This window comes from Colletotrichum lupini, chromosome 4 (assembly GCF_023278565.1).
Source record: "Colletotrichum lupini chromosome 4, complete sequence".
Taxonomy (NCBI): domain Eukaryota; kingdom Fungi; phylum Ascomycota; class Sordariomycetes; order Glomerellales; family Glomerellaceae; genus Colletotrichum; species Colletotrichum lupini.
Window position 1 is genome coordinate 2605744 of NC_064677.1, and position 25827 is coordinate 2631570.

At 49.8% G+C, this 25827-nt stretch overlaps 8 protein-coding genes across 8 annotated transcripts; 2 read left to right on the plus strand and 6 right to left on the minus strand.

Moving 5' to 3' along the window:
* Positions 1-217: 217 nt before the first annotated feature.
* On the minus strand, positions 218-4177 carry CLUP02_07914 (GATA transcription factor; the record flags this gene model as incomplete). The annotated part of the gene is made up of 2 exons (XM_049286906.1): positions 218-3987; positions 4051-4177. The coding sequence occupies 2 exons, from the start codon at positions 4175-4177 to the stop codon at positions 218-220; spliced, it is 3897 nt and encodes a 1298-aa protein (XP_049144049.1).
* Positions 4178-6104: 1927 nt separating this feature from the next.
* Positions 6105-7674, minus strand: CLUP02_07915 (enoyl-CoA hydratase/isomerase; the record flags this gene model as incomplete). The annotated part of the gene is made up of 2 exons (XM_049286907.1): positions 6105-7475; positions 7543-7674. The coding sequence occupies 2 exons, from the start codon at positions 7672-7674 to the stop codon at positions 6105-6107; spliced, it is 1503 nt and encodes a 500-aa protein (XP_049144050.1).
* Positions 7675-7814: 140 nt separating this feature from the next.
* CLUP02_07916 (LSM domain-containing protein) lies at positions 7815-9179 on the plus strand (the record flags this gene model as incomplete). The annotated part of the gene is made up of 7 exons (XM_049286908.1): positions 7815-7879; positions 7933-7986; positions 8032-8235; positions 8300-8510; positions 8582-8661; positions 8767-8999; positions 9124-9179. 7 exons carry the CDS (start codon positions 7815-7817, stop codon positions 9177-9179), a joined length of 903 nt encoding a protein of 300 aa, XP_049144051.1.
* A 151-nt stretch (positions 9180-9330) lies between these two features.
* CLUP02_07917 (dihydroxyacetone kinase) lies at positions 9331-11193 on the minus strand (the record flags this gene model as incomplete). The annotated part of the gene is made up of 2 exons (XM_049286909.1): positions 9331-9827; positions 9906-11193. The coding sequence occupies 2 exons, from the start codon at positions 11191-11193 to the stop codon at positions 9331-9333; spliced, it is 1785 nt and encodes a 594-aa protein (XP_049144052.1).
* A 1026-nt stretch (positions 11194-12219) lies between these two features.
* CLUP02_07918 (glycosyl hydrolase family 76) lies at positions 12220-13660 on the minus strand (the record flags this gene model as incomplete). Its single annotated transcript, XM_049286910.1, has 2 exons — positions 12220-13412; positions 13468-13660. The coding sequence occupies 2 exons, from the start codon at positions 13658-13660 to the stop codon at positions 12220-12222; spliced, it is 1386 nt and encodes a 461-aa protein (XP_049144053.1).
* A 1097-nt stretch (positions 13661-14757) lies between these two features.
* CLUP02_07919 (uncharacterized protein) lies at positions 14758-15000 on the plus strand (the record flags this gene model as incomplete). Its single annotated transcript, XM_049286911.1, has 1 exon — positions 14758-15000. One exon carries the CDS (start codon positions 14758-14760, stop codon positions 14998-15000), a length of 243 nt encoding a protein of 80 aa, XP_049144054.1.
* Positions 15001-21170: 6170 nt separating this feature from the next.
* CLUP02_07920 (uncharacterized protein) lies at positions 21171-24067 on the minus strand (the record flags this gene model as incomplete). The annotated part of the gene is made up of 2 exons (XM_049286912.1): positions 21171-23934; positions 23991-24067. The coding sequence occupies 2 exons, from the start codon at positions 24065-24067 to the stop codon at positions 21171-21173; spliced, it is 2841 nt and encodes a 946-aa protein (XP_049144055.1).
* A 1134-nt stretch (positions 24068-25201) lies between these two features.
* CLUP02_07921 (uncharacterized protein) lies at positions 25202-25444 on the minus strand (the record flags this gene model as incomplete). Its single annotated transcript, XM_049286913.1, has 1 exon — positions 25202-25444. One exon carries the CDS (start codon positions 25442-25444, stop codon positions 25202-25204), a length of 243 nt encoding a protein of 80 aa, XP_049144056.1.
* Between the last annotated feature and the right edge of the window lie 383 nt (positions 25445-25827).

Consider the following 25827-nt stretch of genomic DNA (forward strand, 5'->3'; position numbering starts at 1 on the left):
GGCATCCTCTTTATGATGCCCCGAAACGCCTTCTCCCATATATCTCATGCCCGCAGGCGCGCTGTTATAATGCCACTCTCTCAGAACCAATAAATATCATACGACACGTGGCGACGCTGCGCGTATTGCGTGGATCCATGTCCCGCGCTTTCGTGAAAATTTCCACTGCAATCCCTCGTAGTAAACATCATGACCATTCTATCCTCCCACCGGGTATCTAGTCGCGTGCGGCATCATCTGCCGCCTGGCGCTCACGCATGTTCTTCTCCCACGTCTCCCAATCCTCGTAATCATTCGTTTGCCGAGCCGGTCGCGGCGTCGGCTTGGATGGCGAATCCAACAGATCACCGAATTCGAGTTGACAGTCTGAATCCATCATCATACTGGTGATATCAAAACTGGAACCAGGAGCATTCATAGACTCCGCCAATGCTCGGTTCATAGCCTCCAGCATATCAGAGTCATACTGGTGGTCGACCGGTTGGCTTGAGAGGTACTCCTCCAAGGCCATCTCCATCTGAGAGAACTCTTCATGATGCAGGCGAGGGCTTCTCCGGATTTGGCCTCTAGCCGACCGCGGAGTCCGCATAGGCGTGCGGCGCATAGCCATGGGGGATCGGAGCATATCGCCGGACCTCAACGATCGTGAGACACTCCTAGTGACGCTTCTAGTGATGGGACGGTGGCTGGGTGTCGGCCGAGTGGGAGTCTTGAAGGGGCCGCTGTTAGCAGGCCTTTCCCGAGGGGGCGGCGTGGATGGGCGAGCGATGGGGCTCCGAAACAGATCTTCCAGGTCATCATCAGGAATAGCCAGGTTCTCCTTATTCGACCCGGTGTCCTTCTGCGCCTCATCCTTGCTAGACTTGTCGGTGGACTCCTTGTTTTGTGCAGCTTCCGCTGAGACGTTGAGTTCCGGCGCAGTCTGTACCACGTTGACGGCAACCTCACCTAGGACCTTAGCAACGCCTTCCTTTCGAGGTGAAGGAAATAGGAGCCGTCGGGTACCACCCATATCTTGCACCACGTCGGTGTTGTCAAGGGTGATTGGGCTCTTGGCGGTACCGCTTCCTCGAGAGTGGGTAGATCCTGGGTTGGAGGCATGCCCGGGCGACGCTGGCCGTGAGCCCTGATAGTCAGGCGGTTGAGACATCGATAGCTGAGAGACTGAACGCTGTGAAGCTTCGTTGGCATTGCTGACCTGTGAGATGCCACGAGATCTGCTTTCATCCATGGGTGAGATGCCTCGATCCTCGGGCCCGATGGGGTCCGTAGTGAAGTAAGCTTCAGACGTCGGATTGAGCGGGTTTGCCGAATCAGACTTCTTCGTCCTGGGCGGTCTAGGAGCTCGCCCAGTACCCCGAGGCCGTCTTTGTTGACTGAGGCGAGATCTGTCCTTCTCCCATTTTTCCGATGGCCGATGTGCCTTCCATTTACACAACCAAATACCGCAGGGATTGCAGAGCATATGCCATTTCCATTCTGACTTGTCCTCATGAGGTGCCAGGCCTTTCTTGATGACCTGGTATTTGGTAACCTTATCTTCATCATCTCGCTCCAAGACCAGGATGGCAGTGATTCTGCCAGGCTTATCTGAAAACTCGGTGAATTCGGGGACACCCTCATGCTCCTGAGACCAAATCTTGCGCCACGTGGGAGTCTCAATAGCACCACAATTGTTGCAGTACATAGGGGTTTGCCCACTCTCGATGGCCTGCAATAGCTTTTCTCTGATGGCCTTCTTCTTGACATAGTTCTTGTTTGCCTTCTGAGCCTGGGTTGGTGATCTCGGGGGTTGGAACGCGTCGCTTGGCGGGCAAGGCGCTTCGGAGAAAGAGGTTATATCTGGAAGTGGGAGAGCTGGGAATGCGATAGGGCCGATCGGGTCGCTGGCCGGGACCATTGGAAGTGCCTGCGAAAATTCTGAAGTAGACCGAGAAAGAGATGGTGGTGCGGAAGGAAGAGCGAAGACGTCGGCCGCGATAGGAGCCAATGTCGAAGGCTCTGGCAACACTACGTCGGGTGCTTTATCCTGCACAGCTTGTACAAGTTGCTCGAGTCTCATGTCGAGGCTATCTTCAGACCGAGGGGCCTCGAAACTGGGAGCACTTTGACTGTCCATGTCGACATCAGGCTTTATCACCACAACCGGCTCCTCTTGTTGTGGTGAGGGCTCTTTTCCCGCAGGCTGCGGAGGCACTGTCATGTTGGACTCGCTGACGGCGTGCTGTAGAGGTGGCAGTGATGGCTCTGTCGACGGCGTCGAAGTGGGTGCTTTGGGAGGGAGTTGCTTCCGGATCTTCGGAGCAGTATCTATTTCGCTGGGTACATGCTCCGCCAACTGAAAGACTTGGATGGGGATACCGGATTCATCTATTTGTTCCTTGGTCTCGTTGCGATTCGTTTTCCGCCCTTTGGATTGTTTCGGTGCAGTAGCAACGGGTTTCGGAAGTGGCTTCATAATGTCGCCATCGAAAAGGTCGTCAACGCCGCCGCTCATAAAGCCAGAATCATGCTGTGGCATTGGCATCGGCATTCGCATAGGGGGGAGTATCGGGCTGGAGGCCGGCGGACTTGACCGCACAAAGCTGGTGGTACGAGGGACAGGCGGTGAAGATCCAATGGCTGCAGGGCTATCCTCGGAAAAGTTGGGAGACACGGCCTCTGAGTCCGGGGAACGGCCATCTTGTTGACTCGGAGACATGGCAAAGGGCGGTTCGGAAAACTGGGGTTGGCTAGGAGGCGTGGCGGCCTGGCTCAATGTCGACTGCCGACGCAACTTGCTACCTTTCGTGGCCTTGCCACCCTGTGGCATTGAGGGACCTCTGTCGGGGACGGGTGTTGGGGCTCTAGGCACATCCTGCATGTGAGAGCCCATAGAAGGGTCTTGAGAAATCCCGGCCGGTCGCAAGGTTCGCAAGGAGCCAGCCGTGCTTGCTGTGACGCGGAGAGGGCCAGAGCCGCCACCGAAGGGGGCATTGATGTTGCCTGTGACCTGGGTCATGGTTGCCCTCTTCTTCTTGGCTGGACCATCGTCGCCATCGGTTCCATCCTCATAGCCCGACGTGTTACCTTGAGTCTCAGCCCTCGGCTGCTTCCGGGGGCGACCACGCGGTCGTCCGGTAGATCTTGATTTCTTTGATGTGTTTGAAGCCCTGGACGATGGTCTCGATGGTGGGTTCACTTGAGTCTCGGTTGCTGTGTCAACAAGGGTAGGGGCCACCCGATTAGGCCCTTCAGAATTTTGCATAGGCGGTTGGGGTATGGTCTGTTGAAGTTGTGAATTTTGCATTTGCTGTTGCGGGGGCCCATTGTAAGCAAAAGAATTGCTTCGTTGCATTTGTTGTCGTTGCTGGGGTGGTGGTTGTGGTTGGTGTTGGAATTCGTTGTGGTGCTGGGGTAGGTGGTGAGGGGATGCAACATTTTGGGGATGTTGCTGGTTGCCCATCTGCTGATTCGACTGCATGAAGCTGGCCCACTCGGCATGGCTATTGGGCGTGAGTGCACCATCGTTGTGTATCGTGGGTTGTATCTCGACGCTCATGTGGCTTTCAGAGCGCTGATATGAGTGTCGAGCGTCTGGTCTAGGTTCGACTTCGTATCTCGGTTGTGTCATGGCGGCTACTGGCTTCAGCTTCAGTTTGATCTCCAAGATCTCCTTGACGCCACCGCTAAAGACCGAGAGAGGATTCCTGGTGGTGCGACCAATGATCCTCTTGCCATCTGTGTTGTTCATGATCCATCCTAGGAAGCCCTGTCCGACCAATGGCTCATCGGGTTCTGAATAGTCGTATGCGTAGACGGCAAAGTCGCGGGTGGCGTCGCTCAGCAGCTCAGGGCTGCACTTAACAACGGCCTGGGCACACAACTTCAAGTCTACCATGCCGACTGTGGTCTTCTCGTCGATTGGTACTGTCTGGACGGTGAGTAGTTCTGAGTGTCGTGCCAGGAAGCTCTCGCCGCTGTCGGCGAACGCGTAAATGACCTTGACTTCATCTCCCAGTCAGTATATCCGGCGAGCGCCAGAGCAGAAACAAAACGGGAAGCACTCACGGCCCATGGTTCGAATCTGTACACCCGCATCATCCATATCTGCCGGGCCAGAAGGAGGCTGTGGTGGCATCGCTTGGCCGTTACCTCCCCAGTTACCCACAGGCGCTGATGGCATTGGCGACGCCATCGTAGGCGAGGCTGTCACCGACTCGAGTGTTCGTCCAGTTCGGAAGTGAGGTGACGGGCGAATACGAAAAGACGAATAGGTAGAGAGGTATTGCCGACAGAGTCGAGTGGTGCCGGCAGTAGTTGTTGGGCGGTGACCAAGGGTGGGAAAAAAGGAAAAGAAAGTGGAGGGATTGGGAGTTGAGAGTGGGTTACGAATTGGTGTTTGTAGTGGTTAAAGTGGTAAAGTGCAGGCGTCACGTAAAGCGCGGGGCGGGTATCATGGCCGTGGTCGTGAAGGAAGTCGCGTCCTGGGCCCGGCTTTGGTGTAAGTCGCGTTTTTGGGAAGTGGATCAAACCACTTAAAGCCCATGCGCGACTAGAGAGCAGCTCTGAGACAAACGCACGCCTCGCTGTTTTGGTGCAGAGTTGAAAAAGTAAAGACGCTTCTCAAATTCAATGCTGGACAGCTCAATGGAAAGGCTCGAGCGTTTGCTTGTAAAAAAAAGAACTGTAACCTGGGACGGACAGTACGATGAGGGAAGAAAGACGTGAAGTCTGTCGCGTGTAAGGTAGTAAAAGAACACAACGGGTAAGGTACGCAATGAAGGAAGTCTCAATACAGGCCGCCCAAGCGGGTTAGACCAGCAGGGGGTGCTGTGACGTTGGACCAGGGGTAAGGGCCGCTTAGCTTCTTAGCGCGAACCCAGCTTTTGCACCGAATCCAGAACGCGCCAAAAACACGCTGTGCACGCTTTCGTCCGCGACTTGAGTGGCCCACCGGGGAAAGCGGAGGAAGGCCTCAAAGGGCTTCCGGTGATGGTCCGTGCTCGGCCGAGACCTTTACCGCTGGATTTTCGGATGTGACCCCCCCTGAAGCCTCTGGAGCCTCTGGAGGCGGTTGCTGTGTGAATGCCGTAAGTGGGTCCCTCTTTCCTCGCTTTCTGAGGTTCTCGGGTGCGGGTGGGGCCTCGTCCTCCTGCTGACCAGCCGGTTGCTACTGCCTCTTCTTGGTCGGACTTTGCGCTGGCAACCGGGACTTGACACCGGCGACTCAGGACCAGGGCGGACCAAGCACCGGAACTTACAAAAGATGATGAGAAATTGGTAGGGGAGAAATGCAAGCTGCTCTTTGCTCTCCTGCCCGAAGACGGCGAAGGGGGGCCGGGGGCCCTCTTTATACTTGCCCACTTCTTGAAGCCTGGGCCTGAGGTCTCTCTCTATTCCTCTACTCTTCCCGTCTTTCGCCTGGGTTGTCCGTACAATCAATCTCACGGACCAGGGTGACAGGGTCGAAGTTCTGCCCGTCCAACCGAGAGATCGATCATTCATTCATTCCCCCCTTCCAACTCCCGACTCATCCACCTCATCTCTTCTTAGTGTAGAGGTTTTCAGCGCTACCATGGTATTTGCATCCATGACTCCACGTTCTCATCCGGCAACCAGTAGCCATTAACCTATTACAGCGAAGCCATCGAAGCCCATCCGCCACAGTCATCGCTCTTCACGTTAAGAGGTTTGTCATGAAAAGTAAGGCCTGGCTGGAGGCTTGCCTTACTTTACTTGTATGACGGAATAGCTGGTTCATCTTATCTCCGATAATTTCGAAGCAACCACCACAGCCGTGCAGGCAACAATACCAGGCCCGCCTATCAGCACGAAGCCATCGCTACCCCAACTTTTCTGTATCAGTTCCAATCCACCGAGGTTCCAGCATTTCTGAATGCGAAACTTATTGGGCCAATCAGGCTCAACAACGAACATATGATGAAGCTTTTAATCAACACAGTTCACGATCTCCACTTTCACAACGAACACAGCCATGCAGTCCATCGAATGTCAATAACGGATCACAATACAACCCGTGAAATTTATTCAGATACATGGCAAAAGCATCTACAGTATCATACACGCCTAGGAATTATCCCGGTGACATATCCCAACACCATCTATTGGTTTTCCTCGGGCCAGACCGCGCGACCCTCCTTGTTCGTGACGACCTTACGGTCCACAATCTCCTTGACTACCGCCTCGACACCTTGTCGGTTGTTCTTCGAGGCGGCGAGCTTCTTCACGACCTCCTCGGGCGTGTGCTGGCCCTCGAGCACGACCTTTCGTACATCGGCCTCGGTCGGCAGAGCAAAGTATGTGTACGGGTACTCCTTGTAGTCCCGGTCGTTCAGCAGCTCAAGGTCTTCTCCGCTGGACTCGAAGAAGGGCTCCGTGACGTTCATCTCAGGCTTGATCTCCTCCAAAGTAGCAGGCTTCCACGCCGGGGCTCTCTTCTCAATCAGCAACGCAGTCACACCCTCGGTGAACTCGCCCTGCTGCATGAACTTCTCTGCAATCTTGTGCTCGCGCTTGAAAGTCTCGGCGATTGACCAAGTGCCGCCGATGCGCATTTGCCTCAGCGCAACGTTGACGGCCGTAGGCGACCGCTTGTGCAACGTCTCGATCGTCTTCGCGGCCCACTGCTTCGTTGAGCCCTTCTCAGCCTTGAGAGCCTTGATGATGGCACCGATGTTGCTCTGGCTGAAGCAGCGGTCGATAGCCTTGCGCAGGTCGCCGCCGAGAAGGATGGGCTCGTTGTGGGGGAGACCGGTGGCATACTCCTCGAGGGTTTGGTTGACGATTTGGAGGCGCTTCTCCAGTGAGTCGTGGTCGCGGAATCGAATCTCGGCAAGACGGGCCTCTACCTGGGGCAAAGAAGTCGAGTGGAGGTAGTGGGTGGCGACACCAGAATAGAAGACGTTGGCGCCCTGAAGTCTCTCGCTCGTCAGGGCGAGGTACGTGCCGATGGAGCCGGCCATCCGGGGCAGGAAGAATGAGGCGCCAACGTCGGGGAAGAAACCAATCGTCGTCTCGGGCATGGCGAAGATGGTGCGCTCAGTGGCAACGCGGAACGGCGCGTGGATGCTCAGACCGACACCGCCGCCCATGGTGATACCGTCCATGAAGGCAACATAGGGCTTCTGATACGTCGCGATGTAGTGGTCCAGCTTGTACTCGAGCTCGAAGTATTTTGCGCTCCGCTTCCATCCGTCCTCAAACTTATTCCACTTTGCCAGTGCGGCAACGTCTCCGCCGGCACAGAAGGCCTTTTCGCCCGATCCCTTCATGACCACCACGTTCGCCAGGTCCGACTTTTCCCACTCGACCAATCTCGGCAGAATTTTTCGGATCATGCTTCCGTCCAGGGAGTTGAGTTTCTTCGGGCGGTTGAGCTCAATGGTCCTCAGACCGTAACTGCTGTTGAACATGACATCGTCAGGGTCGTCCTTGGCCTTCTGCTCAAACCCTTTCGGAATCTGCGTCGACATCTGTTGAAGGGGGTTGTTAGTCAACGTCGTCGACTATACCAACAGCAAGACGGATAGAATGACTCACTTGTGCGCGTGATGAGGCCTCCGCGCCGATGATCTTGGCTCTGAGAGGCATACCGAAGCTCCTGCTGCAGCTCCGGCAAGGAACAGCTAACGCTGCCGGCCTGGCTCTAAGTGCGATCGCTCTCGAGAACATTTGTCTGCTACCAACTGCCAATGCGCTCGTCTAGGACAAGCGATGCATCGACTGACGGATAGTGGGCGTGTGGTAGACGGGCCGGACGGGGGAGGGGGGAGGGAGGAAGGGGGGGTGGTAAAGGAGCTTCGATGTAGGTGATGTCGCGGGAATGGTTTTCCAAGGCTCTTCTCCACGTCAAATTCGAGGCCGAGAATAACCATGGGTCTGTCCGGTAAGGCAATTGGCAACTGCCAGTTGAGGTGCGCACTGACCAAGGTGCGCCCGGCAGGAAACCCCCACTAAACCTTGCGCATCGCTGCAAGCTTTCCAGTGCAGCTTTCGCCTGTAATTTTTGGACGGGGACACTTTTTCCAGCGCCGACCTCACTGAAGCTATTGGCCAATCAGAGCATCTGTGCGCCATTACGGCGAGCCGCGAGACTGCCAAACTCTTTCAGCCTTGCTGTGTGTACCTTTGCCCAGCATTCAAAGACGTTGTCGCGACACACACCACATCAACACCCTCCACGCCTATCCCCATCAGACTGCCGCCCATCATGTCGACCGATCCTAAGATCCAGTTCGTACCTGTCCTTATCCCCTGTATGGATATCCATCCATTGTGCTAACACGTAAACCAACAGGGAGCTTCTCACCAAGTCGCGCAACGAGTTGACCGAGTACGAAATCGCACAGCTCGAAGAGCACGAGTTCAGCGCCGGACCCCTTTCCATCCTCCAGACCGCCGTCCGTAGCCACACCCAGGTCCTCATCTCCATCAGAAACAACCGAAAGCTCCTTGCGCGCGTCAAGGCCTTTGACAGACACTGCAACATGGTTCTGGAGAACGTCAAGGTGCGACAACTTCTTACTCTCGCTCGTCGCCAGAAATCACAAAAAGCGAGGCTGACGTTGGTATTCTATAGGAAATGTGGACAGAGACGCCGCGCCTGGCCAACGGCAAGAAGGGTCGTCCCGTGAACAAGGACCGCTTCATCAGCAAGATGTCAGTTTACGCCCACCGCATGCCCAGTACCCCCATAATTGGAGGCTAACACCTGTACAGGTTTCTCCGTGGTGATAGCGTCATCCTGGTCCTCTTGAGCTGAAGAAATCCAACAATCGCGGATGAGAAGGAGTTGAGCGTGTTGGTCTTGTTATGCGGCCCCTCTACGATAATCATCTGGGCCATACACAATAACGTTGAAACCGAGAAAACGGGGAGAACAAAGGGACTGCACTATCCGGCCACACGAAGAATATGCCTCAACAAGATGAATTGGGACCGTGAACGAGGCGCGCTTGGTTTGGTGACAACTTGGCGCATGCTCACCGTGCCATACCGTATGAGTTAAGAGAGAGGCGGGGGAGAAGAGCAGCGGACGAACCAAGAACTTGAGAAGGAAACAAGTTTCGCATAAATACCCACGGTAAAGTGGTTTTGTTGTTTCAAAATGGGATGAGATAGGCGTTGAAGACAAAATGGATCAATTGGGTTCTTTCATTTTCTCCCTGACTCTTTGAGCATTCTGCCGATTTTCCAAGCTTCGTGCAACCACACGAAACCCCCCTATTATCCGATTCACTCATCGAGGAAAATTACTACTAAAACAGGCGCGATCTGCCCCATACACAAGGAAACCCTTTTGGAAATTGCGGACTCGGCAATCCATCTCTACAGCTTCTCCCACCCATCCTCACCCTCCAGGCCCGCCAACCCGCTAAAGAAGCAGCTCAACCCCCACGCGCCGGGGTCGGGCACCTGCTCGAACCCGGAGCCGCCGACGTACACCGTCCGCCCCAGGCTGGCCTTCATGCCCTTTGTCGTCTCCGCGCCCGCGCGCGCCGCCTCGGCCGCCTTCTTGACGTCGCCCGACTCGCCGAGGACCTCGACAAAGGGGTACAGCGCGTCGACGAGGGTCCGGTCGCCGGGTCGCGCGGGCGTGTACCGCGACATGGCGTCGCTGCTCTGCTTCAGGGCCGCGGCCCAGGTCTTCGCGTCGGCGGACCCGGGGGACAGGCTGCGGAGGGCGGCGGTGAGGGCGTTGAGGAAGATTGCGTAGAGGGCGCCCGAGGTGCCGTCCATTGTGTTCTCGACGACGGGGACCACGGAGGCGAGGTCGACGACGGCGTCGCCTGTCAGGGGGTTCTGTGAGATGTGCTTGAGGATTGCTAGTGAGCGTGAAGCTTGTCAGCGGACTGTGCATGTGTGGTGTGACATCTAGATCGGATAGCATGTTTGTCTCTCACCTTCAGCTCCTCTCTTCAGACCGATGCCGCAATCGCCGTCACCGACGACGGTGTCATACCTAGTCACTTCGGGCTCGGCCGCAATGACCCTCTGCAGACCGCCCGTGATAGCCTTGGTGGCCGCAGCAGCATCGTACTTGAGATCGCTAGGCTTCGTCGCCTGCCCGGCGTCCGCCGCCTCCTCCCGCGTGGCCTGGTTCTTGGCCTCCCACGTCTCCTTGAGGATGGGCGACGACCAGCCCGTGGCCTCGGTCGGGTAATCGAGCAGCTGGATCATGCTCGGGCCGCCAATGTCCGTGTTGACGACGTTGAGGAGCGAGATGCTGAAGCCCAGACCGTTGAGGCTCGTCATGTACGTCCCGCTCAGGATTCTTACGGGCCGGATCCCGTAGCTGCCCTCCAACTGCGCCGCGACCTCGGCCGTGATGCCCCCGAGCTCGAGCGCGCTCACGCCACCGAGGTTGTTGACCAACAGCACGACCTCGTTCGAGTTGACGTTCAAAAACGCCCTGTCCTTGTCGCTCTGATCCAGCAGCTGCGTGAGCATCTTGCCCACCAACCCTTCCAGATCCGCGCTCTCCCGGCCGGAACCCGGCTCGTTGTGGATTCCCATGCCCAGCTCCGCCTCACCGAGCTGCAGCGCGCCCTCCTCCTCGCCGCTGGGCACCGCGCGCCCGGGAACGTGGACGTGCTCCAGGCTCGCGCCGACGCTGACCAGGTTCTCGGCCGTCAGGCGCGCGACCTTTGCGACCTCGGCCAGCGGCCTGCCCTGGGCCGCGAGCGCGCCGGCAATCTTGTGCACGAGTACCGTGCCCGCGATGCCCCTCCGTCCGACCTTACCCGCCTTGGCCCGCCCGACGCCGACGTCGTCGCCGACGACAACCATCTCGACCTCGAGGCCGCCGGCGCGGGCCTTTTCGACAGCCATCCCAAAGTTGAGCACGTCGCCCGTGTAGTTCATGACGGTGACGAGGACGCCCGCGCTAGTGTCGACGCGCGAGGCGACGGCCGTCCGGACCTGCTCCGCGCTCGGGCTGGCGAAGATGGTGCCCGCCACGGCGGCGGAGAGGAGACCCTGGCCGACCATGGCTGCGAAGGAGGGCTCGTGGCCCGAGCCGCCGCCCGAGACGACGGAGACGGTCTTTTTGTTGGCGGCATCGGGTGTCGGTCTGCGGTAGATGATCTTGTTGGGCTTGTCGAGGGCCAGGCTTGGGTTTGTGAGGGTTAGGCTGTGGAGGGCCTGGTTGACCAACTTGGTTGGGTCATTGATGAAGTGTTTGGCTGACATTTTGAAGGGGGTTTGCTTCGGATATGTTTTGCCTGGTGATAGGGTGAGATGTGTTGTGGTGTGATGCCCAGATAAGATACTGCGTTCTTTAGCTTGAACAACGTCACCTCTTATAACGGTGCTTTTGGAGTTGGGAATGAGGCAAGTAATCAAAGATTATCCTCGGAATTAGATATGAGGGGGACGGTAGTAGTTGAGGGGAGATGAGGAGAGCGAGAGAACATCCTTCTCGTTCACAAGGTAAACGGGGGAACAACCCGAGTCTACTATATGTAAGTCGGCCCCAAGGGACCGAGCAATTGGACGACCATGACGTCCCACCCAAACTTCACGTCTCTCCAATGACTTCCTTTAGGTCCTCAATTGGTCCTCCTTCTCCTCCTCCCAACAGCTTCCGCGCCGCGGGGTCGGGTGGTATGTACCTTATGCGGGGCCCGCGGGGGTGGGAACGTCACCTCATCCGGCAAGCGCAAGCGCCCGGGGTCTCGCCGATGTTCTTCTGCACCGTACGAATTGGGAGATTTTTACCTCCCGCAACGCTAAAAAGAAAATGAGGGGAGTAAAATTTGAACCGGTTCATGACAGCAACTGTTGCCGTGGGAAGCTTGCCTAAATTGGCTTTTCAATTTTCATACATTGCAAGCGCCTTTTCATCATCTTGTGGCTGACACGTCTATTGAGAGGCAAAGTAATGACCGCTTGCGCAAGCTCTCGATACTGTAAATGAGGATGAGGGAAAGTCTAGGCGACGGAGCATCGGAGCACAAATTGGCATCATGAAAATAGAGTGTGTATATATGAATGTATGTGTATGTAGGGTATATCGTAAACCCGAACTCTCTTCTGGATAGAGGTCTGTACACTTGTTGCCGCCCACATACCAATGCCAGTATATCATACCAGACTGCTATCAAAGCTGGTCTTTCCCCCCAAAAACGCCTCATCACATGCCGTTGCCATATTAAATGTTCGAACGAGAACCCCAGTGCTGAATAAATGCTGCCAAAGGAACAGTTATGCCCTTTCTCATTTCATGATGAAAAAGCACCCGGCCACGATGCTCAAAGTGATAGCCGTCGTAGCGAATCCGGCAGCAACCTTATCCTTGGTCTCGATCGGCGGCAAAGTGGGAATCTTGGGCTGCGAGCTCATGCCGGCGTTGGCGTTGCCCACCGACGTGCCGCCCGTGTCGGCCGTCACCGGCGCCGTCTTGGTGTCCGCCTTCTTCACGAGCATGTACATGGCGGCGTCGAGCGCGTTCATCTGCGCGCCCACACCGACCAGGCCATCGAACTGGCCTTTCGGCACCCATTGAAATCCGCACGCCGTACCCGGTTGGCCCTTGTAGCCTGTAGCCGGCGAACCGTTGCAAGCGGCAATAGCGAGTTCGGCGCTGGGTCTGAGGAGACCCATAATCTTGTCAAACAGGGAGGGCACCACCTGCGCCGTTCCGGCCATCCACCTCGTGAAGTACCCCTTGAAACTCTGCTGGTCCTGGTCGCACAGCTTGAATGCCTCGCAGGCCTGCTCGAACATGGCGGTCTGGTTGAAGAACAACGTCGTCGCCTCGGTCAGCACGCCCTCGGTTCGCGTTAACCACTTTTTGTCCTGGGTCAAGTTGTACATCGTCGCGGCACCGTGCAGGAAGATGCCCGCGTTGTATGACCACTGGATCGTGTCGATATCCTTGCAGTTCATCCCGTTGTCGACCGTGGCGCCATCGTAAATCTTGAACTCGGGCGTGATCAGGCCGACGCTCGTCTCCCAATCCCAAATCTTCTCCGCCCAGTCCGCGTACGTCTGGTTGCCGGTAAATCGTGCTAGTCGAGCTGCAATGTTGAAAAAGCATCCGTTTGAAATCGAGTTCTTATAGTTGAAACCGTTGTTGAACGTGAAGATCTGCCACCGTAACCCACCACCGCACGTCGCCGTATCCCAGCGGCTAACATATTGATTGAAGGTAGCCTGAGCCAGCGCCAACCATTGAGGCTTGTCTGATGGAGGGTTCGGGAAGTTGTTCTCCGCCGCGCTCATTGCCGCCATAGCCCAGAATCCTTGGTCGTCATTTCCTTCCGTCCTCGTCTGGTTTCTCGGCATGAAGTCGGCGTCATCGCCTGCCTGATGAAGTAGCGCTTGTGTTGTTACTGCGTTGTATGAATCGTCTCCCGTCAGGCGCCAGTAATCCACCATTGTGCCGAACATCGCTCCAGCCTCCCACCCTGATGCTTTGTTAGAATATATCGGATATGGAAACCCCTCGGCAAAATTACTTACAGAAGTACGGATCTGGTAAGTTGCCTGGTGTGTCGCCAGTGTTGTTTCCTGTGTAGAACTTCAACAAGCCGAAGGCTATTGTGCTCGCACCATCCTTGATGGACTGGTCTTGGTCAAAGTTGATCTTGACAGCCGCGTCCGCGAGCTGGCCCAGCAGGCATGCTGCGCCAGCAACCTTCAAGAACCCCCGCATGATTGACTGTGAGTTCCAAGTTGTTGTCGTCGTCTAAGCAAAGATTGTGATCCGTTATGGGATATCAGACCGAGGCCGCAGCTCCTTCGTGGACAACGTTTGTTGCCTTTCGTCTTGGCTCTTTCGATGCTACCGTGCCAGATAGCTAGTTGGTTCAGTTGGCTATAAATGGATAAAGAACAACATAAAAATAAATCACCAACAGAATTCGTTTACTCAAGATGTCTCCTGGACTGCGAAGGGAAGAATTAAACAAGAGAAGCCTGAAACAAGCGGATACGAAGAGAGCACTCGACCAGGAGTAAAGAATGGAATAGACTTGTGAACAAGTCTTCGCAACGGTCTCGCGTTGACGAAAAAGAAAGGAATGCTTCAGAGACAATAGTCAACGAAGCCGAGATGGAGCACAAGAAGGGTAAGGGTTGAGCGGGAGAAGAGAAAGAGACCAGAATGACGTGAAGGAGAGCAACAAGAGAGACAGACTGGAGGGAAAGGAGGGGACTTTCACCCCCCATGACTGAGTTTGGACGACTTCGTCGAACACTCAACGTCGTGACCGATTTTCTGCTGCGTCAACCCCCGTACACGACGTTTCCGAACCCCAGGCGCCCTTGTCATCGTGTCGCACCGCCATGAACTCTCCCACCCCCTTTTTTTTATTACTAAGGTACGGATAGACAGCGACGATGAGAGACAAGGGACTGTAGAGTTGTGGGCAAGAAGCGAGGCGAGCGAGGCTGTGCGTTCGGGTACGGGGAGAGATGAAACCGTTGCGGTTCGAACTTGGCAGCCTCTCCGTCTCAAGATTGGCCGCGGAACCCCCTTGCGACCACAGACGTGTAACCGGAAGCCAAAAGAGACGAGTAAACATTTTAGACTTGTGTTGCCAAGCCTCTGGAAGATCTGGATCTCTCTGGGTGGAACGGTTATTTGGTTTGCAGCTTTTGCGGCGGGTTGAGCAAAAAGGATTTCCTTGAGTTTGGGGTCTCCATGGCGAGGAGTTCGCGATACAGAATTCGTATTGGAGAAATGGGGAATAGATGGACCATCACTCTAAACTTGGAAGTTCTGTGGGTAATGATCCGACCTTTTAGCAGATGCAGGTTATTCTCCTGTACGAGAGGGAGCCCCGATACACTGGACGACGCATAGCTGCATGCAAACTGGACTTGCTGCAGTCGTGCAGACGGGAATCCGGTGTTGCTTGCTGCAGTCCTCTCTCTGTGTGCAATGTTGTAATTCTAAGGTTAAGTACGGCAGACTATAAGAGGCACTCCGCCAAAACACTTTTTTCATATGTCAAAGTAGAAATCGTATTTTACGGTTACCCCACTACCTAGGATAGGGTCTAGACTAGTATAATAACCTATAAATAGGGGTTATAGAGATTTACGGCTTAAGAAATATTTTAATTTCGTAATATATTAGACCGTATAGCGGTATATAAAATCGCACAATATCGTACCCCGACGTAAAAGTTTTTCTTCTCTTTATAACTTTATTATAAAAATAATTACTACTTTTTACCCTTTTATAAACAAAAATCACTCTTTACTTAAGTTATTAAACTAATAGCTCGCTTATAGATATTATAATATAAATTTATAATAACTTCTAGTCTCTATATAAGACGTTACTAAACTAATCGACCTTACGATACCTCTTTATAAAACTATTCTAAAATAACCGATCGATAATAATACTCGTATAGGCTCTGCCCTTTTTATATAATAAGAACGTATAAACGTATAAGCCTCGATATTAATAAAATCTCTTTTTATGGGCTTAAAGGAGCGGGAACGAAGTGTTTAGTAAACGAAAAAGGAGCTAAAGTAATCGCTAATAATTAATATCTTTATTATATTATATAACGTATCCTTTTTTAAGAACGAACTTAACAGTTTCTAAGTAACGACTTATACTAACGTCTAAGTTATTAAGAAGTTTATTAAGAAAGTTTAATTTAATTACTTCTTAACGTTTACTTTATATTAAAATATAATACGATCTATTATTTCATATTTCATAACAAACTAGTAAATTCTTTTAATAGAGTAGATAGTATTTCTAATTAATATAAAGAATCCTTACGATATCTTAGAGTATTATAAAGTAGCGTACGAAGCTATAAGTTTAGAGAAATTCCTTTTTAAAGCTACGATCTTATATAAAAAAGATAATTACTAACTTTTTATTATTTCTTAAACTAGAATTAAGTTATTAGTTATTAAACCTTAGCTAGTAAAGAAGGGAAAAGGTCGTATAAAGCTAATTATAACTAAAACTTTAAGCAAAACGACGTATAGAAATATTCTAAAAACACGGCTTTTAATAAGTATTAGTATTAAACTAACGATAAAGATTAAGGAGGAATTATTAGTTAAGTAAAAAAAGAAGATCGTTAAAAAGGAGGTAAAGGCTAAGAAAAAGGTTAAAAAGGATAAAAACGATAGGAAAGACGAGATTATAGTAGTTCGATAAGAAGATAAAGTTTATAATAGTAAATAACCTAGTATATTATAAAAATAGAAATGAGCATTCTCGTTAATAGATAGTTCAGAGTAAACTATAATTATATTTATAATTCATCTTCGTCCTTAGTATCGCTCGTAATTACGAAGCTATCTAATACTCTAAGATTAATTCTAAAGTCATTTAATCTCTACTTAACCTATATAATACCGCCCTATAATTTACTAAGTAAAATAATTTCTAATTAGAGCTTATTACGTATATACTATTTTAAATAAATACGAAGATATTAATACGCTTTAAAATAAGGATAATTAGCCTCGCTAAACTTCGTACTTTTAACTAATATAGTTAGGGAGCTTTTAATAATTAAGGTATAAATCTATAAAGTAGCTTAAGAAAGATATACGTCTAGATTACTACTATTCTAAATAGCGTTTAATAGTTATTAAACTTAGTCTTAGTTAATCGGCTATATAAAGTCTTATATAGTTCGTAACGTAGGTTAATAGTATAGTTACTATAGCTAACTAGAAATAACGTAAGGGCGACCTTTTTAATAACGAATTCGATAAGAGTTCTAAATTTATACAAAGTTAATAAAATTAGAACGAATTAGTAGTATATACGTAAATAGAAGTGTAATTTAGTTAGAGAGTATATTTATATAGAATAGCCCTTAGAACTTAAGTAGTTAGAAGTATTCTTATAAACGTAAGTATACTTATATATACTAAGATATATATTACTTACCCGCTAATATACTAATCTACTTTAATAAAGACGATTCTACTAACTCTTAATCTTAATGTTATAGATACTTTTACTAAAGATCTAGTAATTACGGAATATAATTAGACTTTTTGCTATTGAATAGTGTTATAAAAAGTAGTAATAAATACTAGACATAAGAACGGTTTCTTTTCCTTAGTCTAAACGAACTCGTAATAGCGTAAATCCCCGTTATTAAATAATAGTAAGATATTATATAAGTATATTCTGGGACGTATAGGTAGAAACCCCTATATAGAACTATATAATAAACCGCGAATAAGTATTAATACTAGTATAGATCTTAAATCTAAATAATAGAAGCTTATCGTACGTATCTAAAGACTAAATATAATTTAGTCTAGGAGTTATAAACCCTTTATAATAGTACCTTATCTTACTTAACCGATTTTAAACTTATTATAGAAAGGTTTTATAATATATAAAGTATAGTTTATCTTAGCTAATAATATAAGCTTATTAGCGAACCTATATATAAAAATACTCTTTACCGTACCCTTTAGTACGGTAAGTAACCTTTAGTATACTAAAAAAGAACTCTTTTAATCGTTATTATATAATTACGAGCTATTCTAGTATTTATTATTACTAAAGCTAATTCTATTAACGAAGTATTAATAATCCTATAGCCGTAATTATAAATCCTTTAGACTAGAGTTAAAAAAGGATATTTTTATTATTTAAGCATTATTAGAAAAATAATTCTTAGATACGAATTAATAGATCCTTAGAAAAGACCGTACGCTCTTCTCGTTATAAGTCCTATTTCGTAAGTTAACGTTCGAAAGTTCGCTTTATAATTCTAATACTAAAAACTATAAAAATATGTATAATAATTATATTATAGGTCTAATTACTCTTTAACTTTATAATAATTATCGTTCAATATAGTAAAAGATTAATACGTAGTCGTACTATTCTAAGAAAGTAGTAATATATAAAATAAAAAACTAAAAAAGAAATTTTAAGTAAGGGGTAAATATTTATATATAATTATAACGATATATAGGGGTATCCTTTTACTTATAAGGTCTTATAAGTATATATATAGAAATATAAACGCTTACGGGGATCTATAACGCTAAAAAGGATAGAAAAGTATATAATAATAATATACGATAAATAAAAGTTCTATAATTTTATTAGAAACGTTAAACTTTAGGGGGAGCCTTTATATAGTTAGTTATAGCCTTTTACGGGCTAAACTAAGCGCGTATACTCTAGCTTATAGTTAGTAAGTACCCTACGACTCCGTAAGGGCCTTACCGCCCGGGTATTAAGCCTAACCGTGCTATATCCTAATATATACTTATATAAACTCCTATACTATACCGTATAAAAATATCGAATTAATTACTTTTTACTTAGAGTTTATATAAGTTAGTAACGCTCCTTATAATCCTATATATTATTATATATACCCTCTTTATTATTTTTAGCCTACTTAGCTACTTATTTAAAAGCTTTTACTATTGTATAGAGGTATATAGCGGGGATAGTACTTAGAAACTTAAGTAGAGCGCCGATACGGACTTTACTACGGCCCTTATAGTTACGACCGCGCTTAACGACTTTAATAAGCGTATTACGAGCTAATACGAACTATTAATAAACTATAAATAGATATAAGATAGTATAAAATAACGTATAAGTAATAACGGGAGGCATAATAAGTATATACTCGTATATAGTAGATATATAATTATAACTAGAGTAGCCCTTGCTTATAAAGGTAATATAATTAGTAAAAATACCTTTACCGGCCTTATAACGGGCGTACGACTCGGTACTAATCTTAGCGTCGCCGTATACGGTCGTTTAGATAGTATCGGTAACCTAAGTATAAGTTATAGTAATATCTAGGGGTATATAACGGCTATTCTTAGTAATCTTAGGGTTAAGCTTAATCTAACGCTAGGGCTAGATTATACGGGTTAGTATAGTAATATTAGATAGTATAAGGTAGTATATACTAACTTATATAATACTAAGGTTATAGATCTAGTAAAAAGTCTTTAAAAGGGAAGATAAAGAGCCTATAAATAACGTAAGAATCTGTATAATAAGGAAGCTATTATATAAAAGTATACGTATTAATAAAGAGGTAAGAGGTTATCTTATAGGACGTAAGGTCGTTAGGGTACTACGTAGGTTAGTATACGGGGACCGTCGGGAGCTATATACCCTTAATACGGGCCGGAACGCTATATTAAGCGCTTATTATAAGTATTATATAGCGTACGCGATTATTAAGAAAGGGAGTGTCCTATACGAAATTATTAATATATATACGTAAATAGTTAATACTAAAGAAAAAAGTAAATAAAAAGAATTAAATTATAAATAGGTATGTACGCGTAATTATACTTATAATTGCGCGTATATTAGCTTAAGAAGAAGCATAATTACTAATTAGTAAAAATTATATTAGCAATTGCGTATAAAATTGCCTAATTGTACCTAATTAATATTTCTAATTAGCAAATCGCAAATATTACACTTATAATTGCGTATATAATTAGGTAATAGTAATAAAAGTAAAGTAAAAAAGGGTATAAAATATAATAAGGCGAAATATAATCGCTAATAAGTAACTATAGGGGCGTAGGTAGATTACTTACCTTACTTAAGGAATATTAGGTTAGTTAAGAAGAAAGGGAAATTAATTAGTAGTGGAAATTAGTAGGGAGGATATGCTCCCTAACTACCCCACTTTTGCTAAGTAGTACAACCGCTCTTACGTAACTACTACTACCTATAGTCATAAGCAATTCCTTATAATAATATATAGGATTTATTATAATATTTATTTATATATACGAGAAAGTCGCGCTATTAATGCCTAAAATTTACGGTGGCCGTAGGTCTATTAGAAAGAACGGTTTTGGCGGAGTGCCTCTTGTAGTCTGCCGTAGTTGAGATCCATTTTGACGTTCGGCAAAGTTGGCTGTCACGCATGCAAGCAACGTCCAGGATTATCTGAACCACACCCCCGAGGGAACCAGGCCCGTGCTTCACACCCACCCCCTCTCGCATCGTTCTCCCACTCATCGTTAACGAGGAACTGCTGCATGACTATTTTCGTTCTCGCCTGCCAAATACAATGTTGGGATGGTTCATGGCTTGTAGCTCTACCAAAAAAACCCCCCAAAAGATGTTCTGCGCCACAAATGCCGGGTTTCCCTTTCTCGCAATGCATTACCATTCAAGGTTCGTAAAGGGAGAAGAGACAAATATCTCAAATAGTGCCGCACCCCTCATCACGCTAGCTGGCCATCTCTACCTTTGATCGACCGAGGCGAGGTCAATCAAGACCCAAAACGACTGTTGAGCACATGGACCGCGGATCCCGAGGTACGAGATCGACCTTTTACTCCGAAAGACACATGGGACACTTGAGTCAATCCTCACCCACGGGGTATTACTGCTTCCTCGTGGACAAGTAGAACTTGTCCGTTTCGTGCATTAGCATCAAATGCCACATTGTGTCATGGAAGCAGGTATATACCAACATGCCGCTGGAGCTGTGACTCGGGGCCTCTAGCAAAAGAAAGCTCTACCCCATTTACACGCGGAAGCCGACAGCCGTCAACCGTCAACCGTCAACCGTTAGCCTAGAGTCGTAAAATGACGCCGCAGAGTCGTAGCAGCCACCGATCTGCAAGTCCTCCCGTTTCGGGAAACCGTTGGACCGGTCGTCTTACTTCTGTGGTTCCGGGACCTTGATGCACGGAACGGTTGTATAGCAACCGCATGTCAATTCACCGCCACATCTGGGTATGAAATCCAGCCCCGTTTAGCCTGTGGTTTTCTTGAGCGATCGAGGGCATGTGAGCACTGAGCTGAATGGTCTAGAAATCTTCCCAAAGGTAAATGCCCAGTATTAACGCCATCAGCAAACTTTACAGGCTGAACCTAAACTTCTTGTCTCACGTACATGGATGACTACATCTTCGCAACCCTGATTAATCTCTTATTTGATAACTGAGAATTGACTACTAAAACTACAGAGGAAAGTTGTGTAAGGCATCTAGCCCGAAGCTCTGAGAGAAAGACACACCATAATAGCGCATCGTGGCAGGACTTCCACCATTCATAATGGCTGTTCCAATTTCGTACAGACGATTGGTTTCTCCATGTACTCATAAGTCTCATAGAGGCTCTATGGCGTTATGGGCCGTGCTACAAAATGATTCCAACCACATGCTCGTCTGTTTCTCATGTTCATTTCATTCATACGCATTCATCATTCCCATTTTTCCCATTCCTCGAGTAGCTTCTTGCTCTCCTCTCGCGCCCATTGCGTCCTCTCCTGCTCTAGTTTTGCCATCCTCTTGTACGTCTCCGTAAACATCTTTTGCCGCTCAATCACCTTGGTCTCGAGATATTTTGGCTCGTTACGACGGCATGCTTTGTCGAAAACAGCCCTCATTCTGATAGAATACAGCTGACACGACGCCTCTTCTAAGCGCTGTGGCTTCACATAAAAGTTCCTCGCAATGACGTTTCCGTCTCTCAGTTGAGGCGCCACCACCTCGTCGAAACAGTCACCGCAGACGGTGAACTGGGGGAGGAATTGCATGACGTGCCAGTTTTGATCATAGACTGGGTTGTCCTTTGAGCACTCTGCAAACACGGAAAGGTTTTCGATGTCTGTCACAAGCTTCGCGATGTTGGGCGCTTGCGTTGTTGCGAGAGCGACATCTGAAGTCGTCTCAAGCGCATCGAAATACATCACGAAACGCTTTCGATCGGGATTAAAGTGCATCGAGCACACGCTCCTCGTAGGTTGTGCCGTGGGGTGGAGCGTGACGAAAAGGCCTATCAGGTTGGGAAGTAGTGCCTCGATGGTTTTGGCACATTCGTAACAGACGGTGAAGTCTGGCATCGTCATCTGCGTATACGGATTCTTGATCGAGTACCAAACGCGGGTATTTCGACGGTCTCCCGAACAGGGCTGAATACTGCTAGTCGCCTTGCTGGTGACGTTGGCAACCTGGTAGAATAGGCGCAAGTCCGTCAAACGATTCTTCAACGTCAACAGCCACGCAATGTGATACCACCCAATAGAACCAAAATCGCAGGCAATTGGCTTGTCCATCGGCCGGAATAACATGGGCATAAAGTCATTGCGGAACTCGGTGTTGAGAAACACTCCGTTGTAGCAGTCTGGGCAGATGTTGAAGTTGTCGCACCTTGGCAGACTAAGCCAATCAGCCTTGCCTACAATGCCCTTCTTCCGGGGGCAATCGGGAAAGTCAGATACGCCGCCACGGTCTGCATCGTGCGAATACCGTCGATAGCTACCCCTGGGTCCGTCAACGACTGGTGCGCCCTTGGCCGGGTCAAATTTGGCTGGTGGCCACGCTTCCATGGGCGGAATTGTTTGACTTAGATTGGCCCTCCTCTCAGGCGAGCGTCTTTTTTCTGTTGGGCTCCGTGGTCCAGCAGGAGCAGGCATGGCAGGCATGACCGCTGGTACTATCACTGGGTTGTTGAAGGTAGATGCCCGAGACCTTGAACGCGCTCTTGAAGGACGCGACTCGGGATCGCGGACGCTGAGGCGGCTTACTCTAGGCAATAGGTCGTCATCAGGGTATGGAACAGACTTCTCCTTGACATCCCCATTATCCCTGGGTTCCCTTGTTACTGGGAATGTTTGTGAGGATCGAGGCGGAGGAGGAGGCGGGATGTCGTCGGCGAACGACTTTGTGGAAACTCGTGGAGATGGCATCACAACTTCTGCCGGGGGAGGTCTCGATCTTGACCTTGCCGACTGAGATGGCTTAAGCTGGACAGGACTCAGCAAGATGTCCTTGTCTTCTTGTTCTACAACCGACTTTCTCCGCCGAATATTGGCTGTCCGTGGAGTCTGCGTGTAATCGCTACTGCTGGAGCCACTGTCATCTCTGCGTCGTGGAGTTTCGCGCTTGGAATTCGATGTCCTCTTCGAGCCACCATCTCGCTCACGTTCACGTTCACGCTCACGCTCACGGTCGCGGTCGCGGTCCAAGCAATCATACGGCGGCGAAGGAGCCTTCTTCTGTGGCCGTTCACCACGCGGTACCACCCGTTCTCGTTGGTAACGAGGAGACTCGTTCAACCTGTCGCCGGACGCAACTCTTGATTCCTTTGGAGGAGAGTCAATATTAGTGTTGGAACGACGCGTTGGCGGCGGGTTCGATGATGCGTTTTGCCGTGTGTAGTTGTCGTCGAACCTTCTGCTATCCTCGGCTAGATTCGAACGGCTTCTCTGGGGCCGCGGTGCACCATTCCGACCAGACTGCGAATAATCGTAGTACACTTTCTCGCGCCCACCTGTTGCATGCTTTATCACCTGTGGTGAGAGAAGAGGCTCCTTGGGCTGTCTCTTGTCGTCCTTTGGTGAGAAGTAATCGGTAGATTGTTGCTCCACACGAGTCGCGGATTTTGTTCGTTCATGTTTTCGAGGCCGGATCTCCTCGTCTTTAACATCAGTCTCAATGCGCGGAAGCTCTTGTCTGCTCTTTTTCTTCTCGAGATCTGGTCGCTTGTGTTGATTCAGATCCTCGACTGGAGGCGACCGGTATTTTCTGCCAGTGTTCGCTTCGTAGTTTGCTCCGTAGTCGCCCTTGGTCTCAGGCTTAGCATGACGCGAGCGTTCGGCAGCGCGTGCTTTGGCGTCGTCTGACGAATCTTCATCTTCTGTCCCGCTCGTAGACTTTGGCACCAGGACGAATCGGCGTTCGGGATTGTGTTCGTGTACCTCCATTATGATGGGGTATTGATCGGCATCACCTCGCGATGGAGGCTCGGTGTCGCTCATACGCGAGGCGGCGCTGCCGTGCTCTTTTTGAAGCGCTTCGGTCTCATCTTCGACTGTTGGCGGGGGCGGAAAGTGTTTGCGACGGGTGAGCCTCAATGGCGGGTCGAAGGACCTGGGTACTAGCGGATCCGGGTTGGAGGCCGGTCGGGTAATATTGGAGATGCTGGAAACATGAGGAGGAACGGCCGGAGCATCCGTGCTAGGTCTGCGACTTGGGTAAGACATGATATACAGCAGAGAGGTAGGGAAAGATGGGCTTACTGCTTGGGAGTTTTGGCCCTAGAGGTTGTGAAGAAGCCCGTCTGTAGAAGATCTTCTATGTTGCGTGATTCGCTCATATTCGGAGAGTTGGGGTGCCAGATGGGAACGAAAACTCAGACAGATTATCGGGACTTTGAAGGCATCGTGTGTCTCTGCAGCTGACGAGGACGGGAGCGAAAGACCCCGGTCTCTCAGGCGGTTGTCGCAGCCTTGCGCAACGTTTCGTTTTTTCCGCTGAGGTGTGTTTTCTGGCCTTGGTCGCACTGAATATTGGTAATTGTGGTAGACGGTGATGTTGCTTGTCCAAGGCAAGATATGTACGGATCGAGATATAAGTAGCGGTATCGCGTCAGCGGAAGCGAAGGCAGACCTGGACAAGGACGTAAGAGTCGTGAAGCGTTCCGACTGGCCGGGCGGTGGGGGAGTTGTAGCTGTCGGTATTGAGATTGAAGGAAAGATAAGAGGTGCGGAAGATTGCTACCACGACGAATTCCCCCAAAAACGGCTGGGGCTGGAAAGACGGGCTAAATTCAAGAAGGCGTTTTGTTTGGTGTCAGGCGGGGAGGGGGAAGGTGGGATGTGAGAAGCGTTGAAGATGCGGCGTAGGTGCAAGTCCTTATTTGAACATGGGCGACAGGGGGGTGTGGATGATGAGGAGGGGGGGGGGAAAGGATACTGAGGGTGGGAAAGTGTTGTCGTTTTGGTGCCCCTCCATGATGACGGGGTGCGGCGCAGGTGTGCAGACTAGAGGTAATTTGTATCCCCACCCGACGGGCTGCTGTGGTATGGATACTGGCCTGCGAGTGTGGTGCTGTGGTGCTGGGCCCTGCTGTGCGCGCGTGTGTTTATCCCGGGCTGGGCTGGGCTCTCTTTCTTTCCCGCCCCGCCGTTCCATTCCAACTACCTAAGGTACTCCGTACGGATACAGCTACAAGATACATTGGATGTTACTCCGTACGAACCTAAGGTAGGAGAAGATACCAAGACACCTCAGCCGGAAAGCAGGCACGTAGGAAGGGCCTTCCTGGTCTTGTCATCTAGCCAGCCAGCGCAGTGCCCCAGCTGCCCCGGGCGTTCGATGGCTCTTTCCAGGATTGCCTGTTCGGTGCCCTCCGCCGTCGCCATTCAGGGCAGGAACACAGCTTCACAGTCAGTGCCCTGTGGTCACCGAGGTGACACCGTTCCCAAGACGCAACTCTCTGATGTTGGATTCAGAGTTTCGAGGGCACGGGAAAATCCTCCTCGCAGCTTATCACAACAAAACCTGCCGCTCTGGGCCCGACGACCGAACTATAGCCTCCCAGCCTTACATATTCCCCCCCGTCTTGTTCGGTCAACCGACTGGCTGTCTCTCTGTCTGTGGGAGACCACCAGTGCCAGTGCATTGCATTGCCGTTTTCCAACTTCCAACAACAAACAAACCTCGCCAGGTCTCCCTCTCCACCTGCAGCCATGCAGCCTACGTGTTGTTCACCTACCTTACGCACGCCTCCTCTCTTCTGTTTACGAATGCTCTGTCGCACTGAGTGTCTGTTCAGCAATACAGAAATACAACGAAAAGACACAAAGCATTACTCAATTCTTCGGAAAGGATGGTGGCGATGACTCGATCCGAGATGCACCATTTCCACACTTTCTTTCGCCCTTGCTACTCGCCCTCCCCAACCTGCATACGAATGATGGCAAGATGGCCATGCCCACGGCGCATCTTGCAGATGGAGCCCTTTAGCCCCCCTCCCAACGTCCAAGGTCAAAGCCTAAGAAACGTTCGAGCGTGCGGACGGCCCAAGGCCAGAGTGCATCGGCATCGACCAGTATCCACTTTCCACCCGGTTCT